General features: G+C 42.7%; 1 protein-coding gene across 1 annotated transcript; it reads left to right on the forward strand.

Annotated features, from left to right (window-relative positions):
- Positions 1-1,888: 1,888 nt before the first annotated feature.
- Positions 1,889-22,126, forward strand: LOC310778243 (uncharacterized protein). The gene is made up of 11 exons (XM_083638618.1): positions 1,889-2,026; positions 4,195-4,442; positions 7,378-7,492; positions 10,044-10,196; positions 12,957-13,145; positions 13,838-13,911; positions 16,618-16,815; positions 19,254-19,391; positions 19,486-19,575; positions 20,833-20,976; positions 21,958-22,126. Exons 2-11 carry the CDS (start codon positions 4,203-4,205, stop codon positions 22,084-22,086), a joined length of 1,470 nt encoding a protein of 489 aa, XP_083494744.1. The 5' UTR covers positions 1,889-2,026; positions 4,195-4,202; the 3' UTR covers positions 22,087-22,126.
- The last annotated feature ends 592 nt before the right edge of the window (positions 22,127-22,718 follow it).

Consider the following 22,718-nt stretch of genomic DNA (forward strand, 5'->3'; position numbering starts at 1 on the left):
TTTCTTGCATTTTCTTGATAGAAAATAAGCCAGGGCCATGGAGTTTCAAGTTTAAAAAATATCTCCTTGTGTAATTTTCTGTCAAGTAAAATTTTAAACCCGATAAATTTGACCCGAGCACCACACAAGGATGTATCGGTACATTCAAGCAGTTGTTCAGTTCCAGTGTAGTCTAGTCTTCCAGTGTAGTTTATGTATCTGTATCTGTACTCGCTCTGGTGGCAAACGGATGTTTCCCCTCGAGGATTAAGAATAAACACCATACCATAGTCTTCAGTCCAGACTCTCTGCTCAATGTTCCCTCTCTTCAGGGCCGATGGGTAAGTGGGGACCAACAGTGTTGTGGTCTGACAAACCCAGAGGAGCCATCGTGTGAGATTTATAAGCTCCCTTAATAGAGTACTGCAGGGTAGGGATGAGGTATTTTTGTAGGCTTACCCAGAAGTGAAAAAACAAGGAACGCCAGCAGTGAAAAAACAAGGAACCCCAGCTTACCCAGATGTCCCTGCACATCCTGGTTCCTACGTGTAAAAGTCGACTTTTGATGCATTTACACTTTGAAAATCATAAAAGTGGACCTCATTTGTGAAGATTGTCTTGCTGAACACAAAGTTCGCCATTTCATAAACTTTTGTTAAGCCCAGACCTTATTTCAGGCATTTAACCGAAACCCCCATACAAAAATCCCATTGCCTTTTATACATATGGAACTGGAAGTGCTAACATCCAGCTCTTCTGGACTCATTCCTCCTGTACTCTATTGTGCCACATGAATTCCCCTGCATGCAAGTACATTTTTTTGAGTAATTGCTTTGGTTACAACAGACAGTGATATCTCATTTCATCTCAATTTAGGTTCATTCTCAGGAAGAAGCAATAGAATATTTGTGCTTCACTCCACGAGCCAGCCCCCCCCCCCCCCACACACACACACACACAACACACTTTTTTTTGCACGTGTAGAATTCTCTGGCAGGTGGCAGCAAATACGGCAAGAAAACTACAATAGAGATGAGAATATTTCTTGATAAAAGTAGACAAAATTGATGATGATGATGATGATGATGATGATGATATAAAGGCCTCTTGTAACATGTTAATTTTACAATTGATAATAATTGAGTGATAAACTCCCACACACTGCAGGAGTTTATTATGTATTATTTATGTAATTTTCATTTTTAACATGGATTTTTTTTGCAAGAAAGATTATTGTTGAGTTAACAATTTTTTCATTTTCATTGCACATTAATAAACATTTCTGCAAATGTGTCAGTTTAGCCAGCTTGGCTAGTTTTCAACCATAGTCCCTGGGCAGGTATTATGGTGATAACTGCAAAGAGATAAAATACATTAAAACAGGAACAGCATAAAACCACATCAAATAACAGGGATAACAATACAAAAACCTCAAAGGATAAATCAAATTGCGTAAGCAAGGGCAAAAATGATATTATTTCGCTGTAACCCACCTCACCTGTCTTGTGGTTACCTGTCACAAGGTCATCCAGTACTAATTTTACAACTGATAGACAACTGATAATGATTCATTGCCACATCATATACTTTTATCACAATCTCATACTTCCCCGTATGATGGAGGAGGAGGAGGAGGAGGAGGAGGAGGAGGAGGAGGAGGAGGAGGAGGAGGAGGAGGAGGAGGAGGAGGAGGAGGAGGAGGAGGAGGAGGAGGAGGAGGAGGAGGAGGAGGAGGAGGAGGAGGAGGAGGAGGAGGAGGAGGAGGAGGACTAATGATGAGAAAGAAAAGTATAGAGTTTACGAGGAGCACTTGAAGGCATCTTGAGTTTACGAGGAGCACTTGAAGGCATCATGAGAGCTAGCAGACAGTGGTGTGTGCAGTGCCAGTGCAGCTATCTGCAGGATGGAGCATTGAGTCTGAGCACAACACACATCGTAATCAAACATCAATTATCCAACATGTTTTAATTAACTTTGAGGGCATTCAGAGGACTGCCTCTTGGATTGGATTGTGCGCCCGAGTCTAGCAAGGGAGTCTGGATTAAAGGTAACGTTAATGTTATGACGTCTCTATGGTCGTTATTAACGTTAGCAGCGATCGCTCCATGCCTGACGGACGGTGCTTCATTTATATCTAAATAGTGTTGTTATGCCGCTATACTGTGATCATGTGTTACTTTTCATCGTTATTGTCGAGTTTGTATCTTATATTGCGGTCCAGTTTGAGTTTCAATTAATGTAAACAATAACCACAGCCTGGCAGAGAACGGGTCGCCAAACTCCATTCACAAATCAGACACGTCAGTTTCCTTGCTTAAAGTAACTGTACATACCTCCTAAAACATATTCGTGGCTTAATCGACAGGAACCTTTCTTAAATTCGGCTTGTATACAGCACACCAAGCAGCAATTTATTTGAGTAAAATGTCAACTTTTGGAACTGCTTGAACTGCAGAAGGACTCCTAAAGAATCAGAAAATGATCTGTAACGTTCATTATAAGCCATGGCATGTTAAATTGGCAGACTTTTGAATGAATTTTGACCTATTTATACAGTCTTTGGTTTTGACATGTAACTAAACTTAGCCTCCGCCATCTACAGTACAATAACTACTACTAATAATGATTAGTTATTGTAATACTGTATCAATTGATTGAGAATTGATCATTATTTTAGGGCTGCAATGAACGATTATTTTCATAATCGATTAATCCTTCGATTATTTTCTCGATTAATCGATTAGTTGTTTGGTCTATGAAATGACAGAAAATGGTAGCAAATGATGATCATTGTTTCCCAAAGCCCAAGATGACCCTCTCAAATGTCTTGTTTTGTCCACAACTCAAAGATAATATCAGTTTACTGTCATACAGGAGTAAACCAGAAAATATTCACATTAAGAAGCTGGAATCACAGAATTTAGACCTTTTCTCTTAAAATTGTACTCAAAATGATTAATCGATATCAAAATACTTGTAATGTCGATTAATCAATTAATCGTTGCAGCTCTAAATTATTTTAACACAGTTCCAATGACCTGTGTGTGTGTGTGAGTGAGAGAGTGTGTGTGAGAGAGAGAGAGACTAATGTGTGTGTGTGAGAGAGACTAATATTGACTGTCCACTAGCACAAAGCTGTGTCAAGATGAATGAGGAACTAGGTAGGCAATTGGCTAACTTCCCAAGAAATCAACCACTAACCGAACAGAGCACTATTGGTAACAGTGTTGGGGAAGTTACTCAGGAAATGCAATCGGTTACGTATTACTCCTTTAAAAAGCAATAAAATTACTTTACTTATTACTTGGTATCAATCAAGTCATTAGTTATGTTGCTTGTTACTTTACTATTACTTTCGCTACCCCACCCCCTTAGTCAGCTCCTTTTAGAACTGAATCCACTTTATTGGAACAATAATTAACATTACAGGAGGGGTCAACAATCAGCCAAACTGCAGACCTTTTTATTGATTTCCCTATGGGACAAAAAAAAGACTCTCGTTCTGGCAAGGCAGTAGTCTCACATTAGCCTGGGTAAACCCAGCCTCCACGTGACCTCTATCTAGCGCATAGATGGAGGTCATGTGGAGGCTGGGTTTACCCAGGCTAGTCTCACATAGCCAGACCTATCTCCACACTTTGTTTTAGTGCTGTGCCAGTGCTGGAGAAAGTAATGCAGTAACTTGAAGTTACTTGGATTAGTAATCCCTTACATTAGTAGTCACTGGGAAAGTAACAAAATTATAGTAACCCCTCACTTTACTGGCCAACACTGTTGGTAACTAACTGTTTAGTCTGACTCACTGGAAGCAGGCTGTGGGGATAAGCTCTGCCATTGGCTCGGACCATTTCAGTCAGAGCGAGTCCCTTTCCGCTCCCTGCATGTCGCGCTCAAATGCCTCCACCGCTGTGAAACAACAACACTAGCTAGCAACCTACAAGCTGAAAATGGCAAAATTTGCAGAAGATTTGGATTGTGCAATAAAGCAGGCCTGCTTGGTACTTTCGGTGGATGGTTTTAAAGATAATGGAGATAACGGAGGATTATTTTCCCTTCGTTATACCAGAATGAGAGTGAGTTGAGCTAGACTCTCTCATGCGCTGGTACAGCGTGAAACGAAGTGTGGCGATAGTCTGGCAAGTGAGACTACTAACTGACTTTGCTGGGCAAGAGCTTGGAGCTCAGTCAACTTTCTTCACCCTCTTGTCTTTGCAGAGCTCTAAATGGGGGAGTTTGAGAGCAGTGGTCTGGGCCGGGTAACAGTGTACTCCATCCAGGGGTGCCCCCACTGCATGCAGGCTAAAGCCACCCTGAGGGGTCTGGGCCTAGGAGTGTGTGAGGTGGATGTGGGCAGGCACCCGGAGCTCAGGGCCAGGGTGAAGGAGCTGACGGGGCGCAGCACGGTTCCTCAGATCTTCTTCAACGCCCTTCACATCGGGGGGAACGACGACCTGCAGAAACTGGTGAGGAGGGGACACACTAACAGGCAATGTACACCAAATATGTTACGGCTGCGTTGCGGACAGTGTGCGAACTATACTGTGGCTTTCGGGGGAGCCAACTTTTTTCACGGGGGGGGGGCACTACAGCCGCCGTCCGAAGGGCGGCGGCCGAAATTTGAGGCAATTTGAAGGCCAATTTAGGGGTATAACTCATTTTAAATAAGCACACTCAAAGACATGGATACAGCTTGTCGTGTTCCACTTTTCTCTCCAAGAGAGAAAAGCGCTCTGCGCACACAGAGAGGGAGGGAGGATGAGAGAGCACAGAAAGGCGAAACGGGCGCACTGCTCTCCATATACACTGCAGCTACAAGAACATGATATCTCTGCCCAACACTTTTAACCACTCCATAACGCACATGTCCCACTCACTGTGAAGTTCCTGACGCATTCCATCTCACAAACAGTCCTCCATATGCGGGAGGACTCAGAGGTATTCCAGCTTCACGTCGTCACTTTTTCCACATCTGCGTTTGAAGTAGAAGCGACTTGTTGCTGTTCAACTGACGGCTGCTTCCATTTCTTCGTGAATGTAAAGTTTGTCAAACTGCCTTGTTTTCTTTTTTACATCTTGCTGTTGGTTTAAATCTGACCTGACCGCGTGAGTGACGTTTGATTTGCACCTGCGCCGCCACGCTTCGATGTGGTGATGATAAGAATAACATGCATGTCGGTATAGGGGCTTACAGTGAATTTGACAGTGATTGAGCACACTCTGAATCATACGATTAAAATAGCGTAATTTTACGCATTATTCACTATGAAGGTACAGAAAAAGAAATAGAAAATACATGGGGTAATATATATTACCGGTAGTCAATAATTTAGAGACCCCCCCAAATTTCACAAGTCATGCTTTCAGGGGGTCTACTATTTCTTTAAGGGGAGCCAAAGCCCCCCCAGCTCCCCCGTAGTTCGCACCCTGGTTGCGGATCCGGCAAAACTGCAGGATCTCGACTCTTGTCCATGTTAATTGATGGGCGATACATGCGGTACGGAAAAATCACGCACCTGTTCTATTTTTGTCTGATCCCACATACGTCTGACAGATGACATGTGTGTGGGTCTGTTCGCAGCTCTACCTGAGCCTTACATGTGTGTGGGTCTGTTCGCAGCTCTACCTGAGCCGTACCGCATCTGTTCCGGAGGCGGTGTACATTAGCCCTAAGGGCAATTCACCCAAAATGTATCGAAACCGACATTTGAACTTAATCTTGTTCATTTAATTTCATTTATTTATTTGTGTAGGGACAGATACACGTACATACTGTATGTTTACCAAAACATCTGATATCCTGTACCACGGCATTTATAGCCCAAGGCTAATTTGCAATGCCCCTCCCTAGATGTAATTATTGTTCATGTCAATTCGTTATATTAATTTAATTAATTAAACAATTCACAACTTCCACAAGGCCTGCATTCATGAACTGTCACCTTTAAAAAATACTATGTCGTGTTCAGTCACGTGCCTCTGCCCCGTCCCACTAACGTTAGTCTGTGTTCACTCAGCATGGAGGATGCCACGAGCGAAAACACTGAGCCAAAAAACAGTAGAGTACAGACCTGTCAGAGGACTATGACGGCAGTATAAAAAACAACAATGTATAAAATAAATAAGAGTTCATGAATCATAATAAAAGTAAACATTTGAAATAATCATGATATTGATTTGAAGTCATATCGTCTAGTCCTATTAGGACACACCTACATGCCCTCAAGTCAAACAAGTGTTATTTTGTGTTAGGGCTGTTTAGTGATATATATATATATATATATATATATATGTATATACGGACACTGCAGCACCGCGCCATATGATGCGGTGATGCCGCAGCGCCGGTGTGTGGTACTCAAACTATTTCCCCAAGGGAATTATTATCTACAAATATTGCACATGATCCAGAGTTTAAAGGCATCACTATATTTAACAAGCAAATACAAATTTCACAACTTGCTGATGACACAACTATTTTCTTACAAAATAAAGATCAGTTGCTGAAAGCTATTAATCTAGTTGAGCAGTTTTCATTAGCTTCAGGTCTGAGGCTCAATCTATCTAAATGTGAGTTGTTGCCCTTACATGATTGTGAAGATACATTGATAGAAAATATTCCTGTAAAGAACACAGTTATGTACTTGGGCATCTATATGATTAAAAACCTTGTAGCGAGACAGCAACTGAACTTTAATGGAAGGATTAAGAAAACCAAGAATGTTCAATGTTGTGTCTGAGCTGCCATGCTCTTGTTTTTGAAAAAACCAAATAAAATATTATAAAAAAAAAAGAAAACCAAGAATGTCTTTAACCTCTGGCTTCAAAGGGACTTAACATTATATGGCAGGGTTCTTTTATCTAAGGCCGAGGGCCTTTCTCGCTTTATTTACCCCTCTCTCTTTTTGTTAACGAGCCCACAGCTACGGAAATCAATGTTATTTCTTAACTTCATCTGGAAAAACAAAACTCACAAGCTTAAAAAGGCAGCACTTTCTAACAGCAGGGCAGATGGAGGTCTAGAGGTCTTAAATTTTCATGACACTGTAAAGACTTTTAAAATTAATTGGCTTAAAAGATGCCTGGGAAACCAAGATTCTTTGTGGTTCTTCATCCCCAACCATATATTTGAGAAAATTAGTGGTCTTCCCTTTGTTTTAACATGTAATTAATAACATGTTTCTTTGTCTAAGTTTCATCAGCAATCTCTTCTTGCGTGGAGGTTATGCTTCGTCCACAACCTTTCCGAATATAAAAAAATCCGAAATTTTGGCCATCGGTGCATCTCTAAAGAGAACTGGTATGAAGAATTTGGTCACTTAACTGTCCGTGTGTGTGTGTGTGTGTGTGTGTGTGTGTGTGTGCGTGCGACGTGTGTGTATGTGTGCTTGACCTCCTCAGGCCCCTGAGGAGCTGCAGAGGTTGGTGCGTGTGGTGAAGGAGGAGCCTCTCCCAGCAGATGCTCCTCCCCTGCCGGAGAAGAACCAGATGGAAGAGCCCGGGGAGGCTGATGGAGGTGAGAGGGTTAGGGCTCTTTAGACCACAGAGAGGCTGACGGAGGTGAGAGGGTTAGGGCTCTTTAGACCCTGACGGAGGTGAGAGGGTTAGGGCTTTTTAGACCACAGAGAGGCTGACGGTGGTGAGAGGGTTAGGGCTTTTTAGACCACAGAGAGGCTGACGGAGGTGAGAGGGTTAGGGCTTTTTAGACCACAGAGAGGCTGACGGTGGTGAGAGGGTTAGGGCTTTTAGACCACAGAGAGGCTGACGGAGGTGAGAGGGTTAGGGCTTTTTAGACCACAGAGAGGCTGATGGAGGTGAGAGGGTTAGGGCTCTTTAGACCACAGAGAGGCTGACGGAGGTGAGAGGGTTAGGGCTTTTTAGACCACAGAGAGGCTGACGGAGGTGAGAGGGTTAGGGCTCTTTAGACCACAGAGAGGCTGACGGTGGTGAGAGGGTTAGGGCTTTTTAGAGCACAGAGAGGCTGACGGAGGTGAGAGGGTTAGGGCTCTTTAGACCACAGAGAGGCTGACGGAGGTGAGAGGGTTAGGGCTTTTTAGACCACAGAGAGGCTGATGGAGGTGAGAGGGTTAGGGCTCTTTAGACCACAGAGAGGCTGACGGTGGTGAGAGGGTTAGGGCTTTTTAGACCACAGAGAGGCTGACGGAGGTGAGAGGGTTAGGGCTCTTTAGACCACAGAGAGGCTGATGGAGGTGAGAGGGTTAGGGCTCTTTAGACCACAGAGAGGCTGACGGAGGTGAGAGGGTTAGGGCTCTTTAGACCACAGAGAGGCTGACGGAGGTGAGAGGGTTAGGGCTCTTTAGACCACAGAGAGGCTGACGGAGGTGAGAGGGTTAGGGCTCTTTAGACCACAGAGAGGCTGACGGAGGTGAGAGGGTTAGGGCTCTTTAGACCACAGAGAGGATGACGGAGGTGAGAGGGTTAGGGCTCTTTAGACCACAGAGAGGCTGACGGAGGTGAGAGGGTTAGGGCTTTTTAGACCACAGAGAGGCTGACGGAGGTGAGAGGGTTAGGGCTCTTTAGACCACAGAGAGGCTGACGGAGGTGAGAGGGTTAGGGCTCTTTAGACCACAGAGAGGCTGACGGAGGTGAGAGGGTTAGGGCTCTTTAGACCACAGAGAGGCTGACGGTGGTGAGAGGGTTAGGGCTTTTTAGACCACAGAGAGGCTGACGGAGGTGAGAGGGTTAGGGCTTTTTAGACCACAGAGAGGCTGACGGAGGTGAGAGGGTTAGGGCTCTTTAGACCACAGAGAGGCTGACGGAGGTGAGGGTTAGGGCTCTTTAGACCACAGAGAGGCTGACGGAGGTGAGAGGGTTAGGGCTCTTTAGACCACAGAGGCTGACGGAGGTGAGAGGGTTAGGGCTCTTTAGACCACAGAGAGGATGACGGAGGTGAGAGGGTTAGGGCTCTTTAGACCACAGAGAGGATGACGGAGGTGAGAGGGTTAGGGCTCTACTGTGTGTGTGTGTGTATGTGTGTGTGTGTTCATGCGTGTGTTTTGTGTGTATGTGTGTGTGTGTGCGCGCTAATCTGGACACCATTGCCAGTGCAGACAGTTGATACAGGACACTTGACACTGCGGATGAGCCCAGCAGCACAGGCCTCTACTTCACTTGTTATTCAGCTGCTCCCTGCTGCAGAAGCAAACTTTGTCAGAAGGGACTTCACACAGGCTAGCCGCTAGCTGTTTGAAGAAAAGAAGAAAACCACTGACAGCTCTATTGAGAGCCAAAGTCACACTCTCTTCCGGGTTCGGCATGGGGCCTAAGGGATTTCATTCCCCATTCATTTTTCCATAGACGTTTGGTCAAATGCTTCTAAAACGAGTCTGACTTAATCCTATTCTATGGTAACATGGTTAACTATCCTGATCATGTGAACTCACATTCTGTCTGGCCTCCAGCTTGCCGCCCAGCAATTTCCAGAAATTACAAACTGCACGGGCCACTCAGGGACCTGCCACGTAGTTGACAGCATAACCAGCCAATCAGGCACGCCGGTGGCTCCCGAACCAATGAGCAGTAATGTTGTTTGTAGAGTAAACACAGCCATAAGTGCAGTTATTGCAGAAATAGACTCAATAACAACAATTCACCTATTGCTAAGCCACACCCCCTTAGCTCACTCGGACACACAAACAAAATCACGCTGACACTAGAGTAACAATGGCAGCCGTCACTGTGAACGCTATACCTCAAGAGGCTCTAGTTAGAAAAGTTACCTCTTAGCATTAATCCTGATTTGGTTTACAGATTCCGATCATTCTGACACCAAAAGCCAATAAACGACTTGACAGCTCGCGAAATAAGACCAACCGAGGAGCACATGAATGAATGCAGCATAATTCCATGGGTCACCTGTCAGAAATCTGCAGTTAGAAAGAGAGGGTTTCTGCAATATTCTGTGGCAAGCTACTTACAATGAAACGCAGACACAATATCTTCATTTATCGACCAAGTACATGCACATATTCTGTCTGTACATGTGACTCTGTACATGTGTGTTTCTGTTTGTGTGTGTTTGTTTCGGCATATCCCTGCCCTCGCAGAGTTGATGTGTGAGAGGGACGAGATGGCGGGCCTGGTAGAGGACCTCAAAGAGGCCAGTGTGATTGGCTCTCATAGGAGGGGGCTGAGTTTGTACAAAAAGAGCTTCTCAGGCGCTCAGCTGGTTGGCTGGTTGCAGAAAGAGAAGGGCATGGGTAAGTAAGTGGCTGAACACACCAGACGCCAATCCTATGCTGAAGCGACACAGCGCAGCGGGCGGTTTCATTTCAGCGTCCTTGTTAACAGGGGAGAGCGATCACACCAGCCGCAGCGCTTGGCCTCGCCACGCCACGCTGAAGCCACACTGCACACGTGCTGCAGCGATCGTTTCAGCGTACGGTCTATTTTTCAAGCATACAGAGTGCTGCACACTTTCGAAAGCCAAGAGCCTGCTCTTTCCAACGATGTATGGCTCGTCACTGAGAGATGAAAACTCACCTTGGTAGGCTGTCAAAGAACCGCAAAAAAGTTTTACAGATAAAACTATAAGTTATGTCTTACCTTTGCTGTTTTCCAATCAAAAGCTGTGTTCGACTCCCTAAAAACGCTACTAATTGCTACGCCTCTTCATCATCTTGAAGCGTTTTTTTAACAGTCATGGTGTTTACAAAGCCATATGGAGGGTTTTACATGGAGTGGTCACCTTCACACAATAAATTATCTTTTTGTTCGGTTCCACGTCATTTCCTGGAAAACTGTCTGACGTACATTCTTTCAGTCCACGTTGATTCTATTGCCTCTGACGGTTCCATAGAGCGTTGGTTCTCAAATGGGGGTCCGGGGACCCCCAGGGGTCCGTGGCACTTTGCAAGGGGGTCCGCGAAAGGTTTTCAGGGAAATGAAAATAAAAACTTTTTTGTTGTTGCAAAAGCTTCATAGTTCAACGGAAATATGTTATCTTTTAGATCTAAAATGGTTCATGGATTCCATTCTAATCTAACAAACCTAGCCATTTAAAAGTCAAGCACGTTACCGTGGAAACTATTAAGCTTAGCCCAAAATCACAAATCAGAATGAGGGGGTCCCCGGTATATTTTCTATCTTGTAAGGGGTCCTTGGCTGAAAAACATTTGAGAACCTCTGCCATAGAGGTGTCAATCATCCAAATCGACCAATGGGTTCCCGAGATATCCCTCTGCGTAACGCCCCAGGCTTTGCCTGCATATTGAAGAAACCTTTTTGATGCATTGCATGCAGTAAAAATACAGATAACGCTTGAGGGTTACTCAAACTATAATGCATTTTAACTGAGTACCTATAGTGATATGTAAATGAGAAAAAAGGTATTTCACTCTTCTACCATAGAAAAGTCAAATGGCACATAGGATGGCCAAAATGTGCCCAGATCAGGTCCGCCTGGGCCTACCTGTAGTAAAACATCTGTAAAATTGCTCTGGTTCACTTTCCAAGGATTTGCTTTGATACAAGCACTCGGAGCTTGGCGGAGCTTGAATTTTTAATTTTTTGCCATGTTCTAACTGATTTTACTCTGATACAGTAAATTTTTGAATTGATTCTGACACTTCTACAGCAATCTCACAGGTGTTGGCTAGCTGTTGAAAAAAATAATTTTCAGAAAATCCCCTGTAGTTGTGGAGATATACTCTATTCAATTCGCCGGGCATGTCATTTTCGGCAGGTGAACTGAAAAATAGGTTTAGGGATTAACAGGTTAAGTATATTGTGTGACCTAATCTAAAGTGAGGACTATCTATACCTTACGAATCATTTATAAATTAGATTAAATACAATAGTTAATACGTTATAAATTAGCTTATTAATCAGTAATAAAACATTGATAACTGTGTTCATGAATTACTTACAAATGATTAGTAATGTATGAACAATGCTTTATAAATAATGACCTAAGTATTTACTAATACTTAAAGCAGAACGGCATGCTGCTTGATTTGAAAACTCTGTAGGCAAGGTGGCCGCCTATACTCCCTTCTTTAGCTGGCAGAATTCCTCCCCCATAAACTAACATAACTTGGCCAATAAGTATGTAACATACAAAATAAAACAACCTGTAATATCTTCATTTGATGTAGAATGCAGAGGACATGTAACTGTTTAGTTAAACTTGCAGTCCAGGAATATTGCTCTAAAGATAACGTAAATGGCTCGAGATACTGTGTCGTCCTGAAACCCACTCGCTTTGCGCCAGAACACAATTTGGGGGTGGTTTTGGCGTAACCTATGTGGGATTCGAAATAACGCATCCGAGATAGATATCATAGAAAACGTTATGAATATAGCCACGTTATAAACAACAAACTAACGCTGGTGATCCGTATGGAAACGGTGTTACTCGAAATGGTTAAAAGTTCTATCAATTTGGTCATTCAGTGGCGTTTTACTGCCCTGTAACATAACTAACTAGCGGCTAATATTAGCCACAGTAGGCGATTTCCCATGGATGCATTGCTCTTAAAGGGCTCGCGCCGCGTCAACTACAGTAATCACATGGGGGGAAAAAAAACAATTTTTCACATGAGTGGGGCACGCGCTAACCCTACCGTGACGTCACGATGTACCAAATCTCCCATTCATTTGAGGGCACAAAAAAAGCAGGTTTGAACCCATAGAGGGAACTTATGCTGCTGAAAATTATACAAATGGTACAATGGTAACAGTTTGGTCTCAAATGTGGAAATTTTGACCAGAATTCGTCACACACCACCCCCAAAGTCATATATATTGGTTAAAAGCTGAAAAAAGTGTTTTGGGGTTTAGTCCTGCTTTAACTAATGCTTAATAGTGATTATAAAGTGTTACCGAAACGGATTATTGTTTGTTCTAGCTTTATCTCGACATTATTGAAAACTGGCAGCATCCTCCTTCCTACTGTACAAAGTTCAGATAAACAAACAAGTGTGTCTTTGTGTGGCTTTGTGTGGCTTTGTGTGTGCCAGCCACGGCCCAGGCCAATGAGACCGGCCAGGCCCTGCTGCAGAAGAAGTACATGGTGAGTGTGCACGGCGCTGGGCAGCAGCACAGCCAGTTTGGAGAAGAGACTGGGAACACTCTGTACAGGCTGCTGGAGCATGACCCTCACTCTGCCCTCAACGCAGGCCAGACGGCAGCCTGCACCCCCCTGCAGGGTAGGTCAGCCCCAGGACACTGAGCTGGGAGACTCCCCTCCCCCGGCCGCCTCCCAGGTTCCCCTCTTCTGGTGTTGGTGTCGCTCAAAACATTCTAAGATTTTCGATTTTGGTTTGTTTCACGAGGAGAAGCTATTGCACATTTCAATAATTTAACTCACTCTCCCTTAGGGATGTGGATGGAGATCATGTATCGATAAGGAGCCGGATCCAAGATTCTCAAAACCCGAAAATCAATAAGGTCGTCTGAGCTCATCGATACTGCTATCGAGACTAGTGGGTCCTATAACGTAAAGTTATGTCTTAAGAGACCAGAGTGATGTCATCTACATCAAATCACAGGTGCACAAACACACGGCATTGAAGTTTTTTTAATTCAATTGAATTGTCTGCCAACTGCCATCAACTAAACAAAGAAGAATTGAATTGGCTCACCAGGCTAGGCAAATTTCATTGTTCAGAAATCAAACATTCACAGACTCACAGTTAAGCAATAAAAGCAATACTAGTTATGTTAAGAATTTGTTGTCGTATTTCCACCAAATAATAGAAAGGTATCGATAGTGGTATCGATGAAGCCTCGGATCGTTACGCAGTCTCGAAACTGGTATCATTATCAATAAAAATTAACGGCCCCATCCCGGCCTACTCCCCCCTCTCCCTCTCTCCCTATCCCCCCCCCCCTCTCTCAGCTGCTGAGCTGTCTTCAGTTTTGAGGGAGATGATTCTGAAGTTGTTCTCTGAGCATCTCTCTGATGATGGCAAGGTAATGTCCTCCATGACTCACTGTGTGTGTGTGCGTGTGTGTGCGTGTGTGTGTGTGTGTGTGTGTGTGTGTGTGTGTGTGTGTGTGTGTGTGTGTGTGTGTGTGTGTGTGTGTGTATTAGGTATATGTGTGTCATGTACAGTATATGCATACTGTAGATAAATGGAAAATAACATGGACACAGGACACCACTGCTCCTGTGTCCTGCAGAGAGGATTGGTTCCCCTGAAGTTTATGGACTTGTGTCCTTCGAAAAAGTACAAATCTGAACACACAGGTTTGCCTCAGCTTTCATTTACTTTCCCCAATGTTCTTTTCTTTTCGAATATCTTAATATTGTGATATGGCATAAGGGTTGTCTTTTTCTGGTTTTAAAGAGTACATTACAGTAAAGTGATGTAATTTCCAGGTTGTTCTAGCTGTTCTCTTATTTGCCTTTACCAACTTACTGTATATTAGTCATTATAACCACATTACTAATGATTATTTATCAAAAATGTCAATGTGTCAATATTTTGTGAAAGCACAAATAGTCATCCTTCATACAATGTTGTTCCAATATCGATATCAAGGTAAGGGGTAAAAAATATTGTGATATTTGATTTTGTCCATATCGCCCAGGCTTAGTTTAAGTCATAAGAGCTTTCTGAAGACATGAGATGCATTTGCCCAGACATCTCAAGACCTTACAATATCTTATCACTGATCAATCAATCAATCAATCAATTCTTATTTAAAGTGCAAAATCACCATGAAACATGGTCCCAATACACTTTACAATTAAAAGAAAGCATAGGACAAGTATAACAAACAATGCTCTAAAAATTCATGTTAAAAGGAACAAACACAGTTGAGGGCCACATTAAAAAACATCAAGTTGAAAGGGGTGTTCGAATACAAATCAAATAAATAAATAAATAAAAACTAGTAAAACAGCCACATTAAAAAAACATCCCAAATAAAAGGGGTGTTTTAAAATGTGACAAACCCAACCATAGTTCTAGAGAAGGCCGTAGTGCAGAGAAAAAAGGTGTGTTTTCAGTCTTGATTTAAAAATGTCAACTGAACTGGATTCCCTAACATATAGTGGAAGTTTGTTCCACAGATGGGGGACGCGGTAGGCAAAAGCTCTGGAAACAACCATTTTCTTAACCACAGGAATGGCTAGAAGACCAGCATGGAGAGAGCGAAGGGGGCGTGCCGGTACATAGTGTAAAAAGTTCTAATAAATACGGTCGTACAAAGCCATGCAAGGCCTTATATGTTAAAAGAAGAACCTTAAAATCAGCTCTAGCATATACTGGTAAACAGTGAAGCGAGGCCAGAATGGGAGTAATATGATTACATTTTGTAGTCTTAGTCAATATTCTAGCTGCAGCATTCTGTACCAGCTGAAGACTTCTCGTAGCACAACTATGGAGGCCAGAGAGAAGGACATTAAAATAATCAAGTCTAGAGGATACTAATGCATGAATTACATTATGAATTGCAGAGATAAAATAGAGCGGATTTTGGCAACATTACAAAGATGCAAAAATTATGTCTTGGTAATAGCTGCAATATGAGACTGTGAGTATGAGTATAAAGGCCCGTTAACCAGCTCCGTCAAGGGAGCAAGCTCTCTTGTAGCACGTGTGCTTTGAAAGAGGGAGGTCGGTCGATCGATTCCCGCTCCACCACTGGGCAAGCCTTTAAAATGGGTTTCAGTGCTGTTAACACAATTCAGATCAGCATAGTGCCTTCAAATGACCGTGGTTGTTGCTCTCTTGTAACCAAACCACTTCCACACTACTGAAGCCATGCCCCTTTTTGGAATTAACTCCTCCCCCATGGAGCCACTTTCAACCATGCTTGTTGTTGCTGTTTATACGTCACACTGTTACTCGGCGTAACGGTGTGACATAATTACGTCAACAACTCAGAATATTGCCATTATCACAATATGAATTTTTGACTATATAAATATGAATTGTACCTGTGTTATTGTGAGCGATACCATATGGCACACCTCTACTGTTTATGTATACTTGGGTAAAATGAGTGTACAGTATGTGCAGAGATGGGAAGTACCTAAGTACAAATAGGTACTTGGTTACTTGGGTATTTATTTATTGTAGTATTTTTTTTTTCTGACAACTTTTTACTTTTACTCCCTACATTTTGACACAGATATCTGTACTTTCTACTGCTTACATTTTCAGAACAGGCTAGTTACTTAGTTTTAGTCGTTTTAATGCATGACAGACCAGAACGATGTAGCGTCGTTTGTCTGTCTCTCTCTCGTCTCGCGCTCTCCCATCTTTCACACATTATGTGCACCTTTTTTGTGGAAAAACCATATCACGCAAATCATTAATCAAAATATATACTAGTCTTTATACATCTTATATTATGTTTTATAACATGTATAATAGTCTTTACACATCTTAAAACATGTTTGGAGGGGATCTTTGAAGTTTAATAGTCTTTGGATTATATTAATACGACTTGACTTAAGGTTAGGTTTGCACAGAAACAACCGGTGGAAATACTTGTTACTTTTATACTTTATTACATTTCAGGGCCTTTTTTTACTTTTACTTGAGTAAACAAGTTGAATCAGTACTTCTACTTACACAAGTAACTGTACTTCTACTTGAGTAGAGACTGTGTGTACTTTTCCCATCTCTGACAGTATGTGTGTGTGCCTTGTCCTTATGTCCACAGTATGTGAACTACCAGAGCATGTGTGTGAGCCCGCTGTTTGAGCGTTACTGCGAGCTGGCCGTGCAGCTGCAGAGGGTGGAGCTCCTGTCCCTGAGCCGCGAGGAGAAACTGGCCTTCTTCATCAACATCTACAACGCCCTGGTCATCCACGGCTCCGTGCGCCTGGGGGCCCCCACCAACATGTGGCAGAGATACCGGGTAGACAGCACTGCTCCACTCAGAGTCCTTACAGTATTACCCAAGGTCCTTACAGGGTTCCCCTGGTGTGTCATGATGAAGTAGCCTTTCTGTCATGCGGTCTGTGTTAGCTGGCTCTGTTAGCCAATGTGTTATTGTAAGTCGCTTTGGATAAAGCGTCTGCCAAATTACGTAATGTAATGTAATGTAAATGTAGCCTGTCAGCATTACTGTCCCCAAATTGTGTTTGTTGTCTCGTGGTCACCGGGCCCCACGTTCACAGCTGCGTTAAGTCCTCAATTTGGCAGGAAATGACGTCACCCGCCAGGAATCATGGGAATTGGAGTCTTTATCTCACAGGCGGCACACATAATAAATTTAATATTACCAAAAGAGAGCTGCTGCCTTATATTATAAATCAGCTCCATAACACTAGGGGTGCACCAATGTATTGGATCTTTTGCTGATATCCGATATCTGATATTTTCCAACTCTTGGCTGTTTGCCAATACGGATTATATGCACTCATCCCCCCCTTCCCCCCAATCTAGTCTCTCCTGTAGTGGAATTAACACATTATTATGCCTATTCTTATGGTGATGGCCCACTGGCAGATGCAGACATAAATACAATGCTTTTCAAAATGTACACATTCACTGGGCAAAAGAGGAAAACTACTTCAACTTCAACTTAGGTTATATATCGAGCATTTGGGCATAATTAAAGCGTCATTGTATTGGCCTGTCATATCGGCAGAAATGTTAGTTTCGGGCCAATGCCGATACTTAATTTTAAAGCCTTGATCAGCCGATGTCATTCTGATATCATTGTGCATGATGCATCCCTTCCTTATAATGTTTCCCAAAGTCCATACAGTCTTATCCAGAGTCATTACGCTGTTCCCCAAAGTCCTTACAGTCTTCTCCAGACTGGTTATGGTGTTCCCCAAAGTCCTTACAGTCTTCTCCAGACTGGTTATGGTGTTCCCCAAAGTCCTTACAGTCTTCTCCAGAGTGATTATGGTGTAGGGATGGGCATCGAATTTCGAATTTTCGAATAATCGTTGTTATTATCAAGGTCGACTTTTATTATTGAAATTCGAAATTCGGGATTTTTTTTTTTTTTTTTTTTAGTGAAATGTTGCATTGTCTCCCCTGATTCTAAGTATAGTCAAATCGCTTGGTTTGAGCAAGTAAAACCATTTTTATAAGCATTTTAAGCAAGGTTTATGGAAAAATGAATGGCGGATGAAATCCCATGAAGAGGGAGAGGGGGTGACTTTGGCACCCCTTTGGCACTCAGACCTGAGCCTACTAAATATTTAATGAACCACTCATGATTGTCAAAACTGTTTTTTATTTTCGAAAATGTCAATGTCATGTAACATGTTCTTTACTTCAGTGGTGCAATGCTTGTTTGAGCTAAAAATCCACAGCAGAAGCTTTTTATATTAATTAATAAAGCCGTAGACTTAGAATCAGGGGAGACAATGCAACATTTCACTCACAAAAAAAAAAAAAAAAAAAAAAAAATTACATTTTTTTTTTTTTTTTCGAATTTCGAATTAAATTCGAATTTGGCCAGCGAATTTCGAATAGTGTTTTTGCTAGAAATGCCCATCCCTATTATGGTGTTCCCCAAAGTCCTTACAGTCTTCTCCAGAGTGGCTATGGTGTTCCCCAAAGTGCTTACAGTCTTCTCCAGAGTGGTTATGGTGTTCCCCAAAGTCCTTACAGTCTTCTCCAGAGTGGCTATGGTGTTCCCCAAAGTGCTTACAGTCTTCTCCAGAGTGGTTATGGTGTTCCCCAAAGTCCTTACAGTCTTCTCCAGAGTGGTTATGGTGTTCCCCAAAGTCCTTACAGTCTTCTCCAGAGTGGTTATGGTGTTCCCCAAAGTCCTTACAGTCTTCTCCAGAGTCGTTACGGTCTTATCCAGAGTCCTTAGTCTTATCAGAGTTATGGTCTTATCCAGACAGAGTTGCTACGGTGTTCCCCAAAGTCCTTACTTACAGTCTTCTCCAGAGTGGTTATGGTGTTCCCCAAAGTCCTTACAGTCTTATCCAGAGTCCTTACGGTCTTATCCAGAGTCTCTACGGTCTTATCCAGAGTTCTTACAGTCTTATCCAGCGTCGCTACGGTGTTCCCCAAAGTTCTCGTGGAGTTTCTCTGAATCCTACCAGTGTTTTAGACCGTTATACAGGGTTCCTGTAAAGCTGCTAGTTCTCATTATAAAAAAAGGTATCAGTGTTGTAACAGTAATTAACGATTATCCGTGTCTCTGACTATGCCGTGTCGGGTGTTGGGTCTAGAAAGTCCTTGAAAAGTCCTTGAAGTTGATGTTTAAGAAGGTGTGGGAACCCTGGTTATAACCTCTGATGCTTATCTAGATGTGCTTGAGCTGGGGTGGACAACACCACACTGACAAATATTTGTTTCTGTCTTGTCTCTCTTATTTTGTAGTTCTTCAACTATGTGAGCTACCTGATTGGGGGAGAGGTGTTCACTCTGCAGGACATTGAGAACGGTATTCTGAGGGGGAACAGAAAAGGCGTCGCACAGCTTTTAAGGCCTTTCTCAAAGACAGACCCACGCCTACAAGTACTGCACATTTCACTCCTTCATTGTATTGCATTTTGTGTAATAACTGATATAATGTTCACTGTAGAAGTTTGATTATCATATTTTCCACTAGGTGGCTCTCCCAGATGCTGAGCCCCTCATTCATTTTGCCCTGAACTGTGGGGCAAAGGGCTGCCCACCAATCAAAACCTACACCCCACAGGTAATTGATTGATTGATTGATTGATTGATTATTTTATTTTATTTTTATTTTGCCCCTCATCTCCCCATCCATGTTTTGGTTTTATTATGTTTAATTAGATTATTAGACTAAAAATAAATGTGAAAATTCATACAATAACTAAACTGTAACCAAATGTATTTTGGCAGAGTTCTCTGTAGTGTTAAAACTTGACAGAGCTGTAGTTTATAATAGACATGACCAAACCAGTTCTCCTCCAACTAGCCCAGTAGGTTTCTATGAAGCCTATGGCTGTACAAAATTGTGAATATTCCATAGACCGTATGAAAATATGGACATAGCCACCTTGATGTCACCCATTGGTTTCTGCACTCCCGTTTTGAAGCCTAGAATTTGGCATTTTGACTGTCGCCATCTTTTCTTTTTGCCAGAGCCGCAGCGCGGCCTGCTATTGGTCCGTGATCAGTGAGCTGTGCGATCACTGGACAGGTGACCTGTCAATTGCACCCCAAAACATAGTCTGCTTTATCGTCTATTTGACTCTAAATGGGACCATAATTTACAAAATGGGACATCATGTTGTATTGAATAAGACTTGAAACTTGCGATTGAGACCATAAACTCATTAGGAAAGTGTTTACTGAGGTCATAAATCAAGTGAGAATTCACATTATTTTCCCATTGACTTCTATACAATCTGACTTTTCTTTGCAGACATAGACTCTATAAACGAGTGAGTTATATAAAAATCCCCTTCCCCCCATACAGTTATTATGAACGGTGAAATTAGCTAGAGAGATCAAAGCCATTTTTTGAGCCAGGCTGTAAAGATGTTTACGTCTGGCATTTTAACATGGGTCTATTGGGAATGACTTGCTTTTGCAGCCGGGCTCAAGTGGCCATTCAAGGAACTGCAGTTTTTGGCACTTCCACGCTTCAATTTTCCAAGACGGAGGTTGCTGCTTGTGGCATGCATGCACAGCAGATCAAGCCGTACTTGCATGGGGGAAGGTGCTCACTTATCATTCTAGAAAATCATCAAGGAAATAACCTGTCAGCCAGGAAACAACTACTTTGTGAATGCAGCGTACCTTTACATAGCTCCTCCCCCCCCCCCCCAGCTGGTCACTTCTGAGAAGACAGCAGTGTACCTTTACATAGCTCCTCCCCCCCAAGCTCCTGAGAAGACTGCTCTACATTAATTACACAATATACATATGTGATAATACTGGGAAGCTTGTATGGGCCTTGAGTCTTGTCTGTTCTCCACCCTGGCAGGACATTGATGGCCAGCTCCGTACAGCAGCTGAGGCCTTCCTGGAGAACGACGACGGCTGCATGGTGGACTCTGGGAAAGGAGAAGTACGACTCAGTCAGATCTTCAAGTGGTACAAGGCTGACTTTGGAGGCACCGACGAGAAGGTAGCTCTGAGCCCAGCTGCTGTCTGTCCCACTCTCTCTCAGTTTTCTGACCTATACTGCATCCAAGGGCTGCCACCTACTGGCAGGAGGCAAATGCTACAGCATTTGGTGTTTATGTCTGTCTGTGTGTCTAAAAGATGGCATTATGACCCATTTCTAACCCTGACTGTTGGAGAAAATATAAGTTCCATGGGCATTTCTTAATCAATAAGCTAATAATTGCCTAATAATTGCATACGCCTAATTAATATAATATAATATAATAATATAATAGGAGTGGGCCAGCTAATGTTAACTCTATACGGTTCAATGCAAACAGTCTAATTAATGTCATTAAATATGATGCATTGAACACTGTACTTGGCTTGTTTCCAAGTCACACTTAAATCTTTTAACCTTTGTAAAAGAAGCTTCTTATATATATGTATATATACTGTATATAATTTTTCCAGTTTCACTTTATTCAAACCTTCCTGTAAAAGGATTCATGTTTTTAAGTAAAATATTTTCAAAGTAGCATACTATTACAACAGGAACATATAATTGACCTTTTATTTTCTCCAACACTGACCCTTGATAAAATGCCATATCCCAGCAGAATGAAAAATGCATATTACATCACACACCCAGGGAGCGCAATAGTGTGGTTCCAGAAGTGAAAATACTGTACTGTACCATCCACATTCTGAATCGAGGAATCTGATTATTAGCCTAATTTTGTAACCATCCAAGGTAGACTTACCACAAGCTATGAGATTGTGAAACAGTGGAATATGGACTTGAGACTTGACTTGGACATGCAAAAAAAAGACTTGTGAGCATCTCTGGCAGTAGCTCAGTCTGTCCTCTCTCTCTCTCTCTCTCTCTCTCTCTCTCTCTCTCTCTCTCTCTCTCTCGCTCTCTCTCTCTCTCTCTCTCTCTCTCTCTCTCTCTCTCTCTCTCTCTCTCTCTCTCTCTCTCTCTCTTCTCTCTCTCTCCCAGCTGCTGTCCTGGGTGTTGGAGCACATGAGTGACTCTCCTAAGAAGACCAGCCTGCAGGGGGTGCTCTCTGCTGGGAAGACTAAAGTCAGCTACCTCCCCTACGACTGGGGCAGCAACAGCAGCCACTGAGACACGTGTACACTTTCTATACCTTTTCAGTCCCTCCAGGATTTCGCATAGTTTTTTTGTGATTGTTGCCATCAAAAATGCTGATTTTGCAGCAGCTTTTCTCAAAATCTTTGAAGTTTTATGTGATTTCTTTTTCTTTTTTTTTGCTGTAAAATTGCGGAAACTGGCAAAAATTGCAAGGTGAGGAACCTGTTTTGCCGTTTTTGCAAATTATTGCGACCGCAATTTCTTGGAGGGATTGTCTTGTCTTTTCCCTTTCTGTCACACAGCATGTAGTTTATAAGCAGGAGGTCGCACCACACCGGCCTTCACCAGGCAAATGCTTTTATGCAAATTCAGCACACCTCTTTGCATCCCGGTGGTGAGAGGGTTGAGCGTTGTGCCATCCAATCAAACCTCTCCTCTGGGCTTGTGATACCTTTAAGGACTCCTTGTAAGTTACTGCTCCTGAGGTCGGAAGTCCGATACAATGCACATTATGCATGTTATGCATTATTTTAAAGAATTCATTAGCCAAATACTATTTTATATGCAACTAAAAGTTAGGCTAAGACTGAAAGTAGAAGCCTACAATTATTACACACACACACACACACACACACACACACACACACACACACACAGAGAGTAAA

The sequence above is a fragment of the Poromitra crassiceps genome (genome assembly GCF_964638095.1).
Source record: "Poromitra crassiceps genome assembly, chromosome: 6".
In the NCBI taxonomy this organism is placed as follows: domain Eukaryota; kingdom Metazoa; phylum Chordata; class Actinopteri; order Beryciformes; family Melamphaidae; genus Poromitra; species Poromitra crassiceps.

What these genes read in the sequence shown, in the direction of transcription:
- LOC310778243 (XM_083638618.1), top strand. Translation starts at nt 4,203, where the DNA reads ATGGGGGAGTTTGAGAGCAGTGGTCTGGGCCGGGTAACAGTGTACTCC. An exon ending in ACGACGACCTGCAGAAACTG is followed by an intron (nt 4,443 to 7,377) that starts GTGAGGAGGGGA and finishes TGACCTCCTCAG; the next exon opens with GCCCCTGAGGAGCTGCAGAG. An exon ending in GCAGAAAGAGAAGGGCATGG is followed by an intron (nt 10,197 to 12,956) that starts GTAAGTAAGTGG and finishes TGTGTGTGCCAG; the next exon opens with CCACGGCCCAGGCCAATGAG.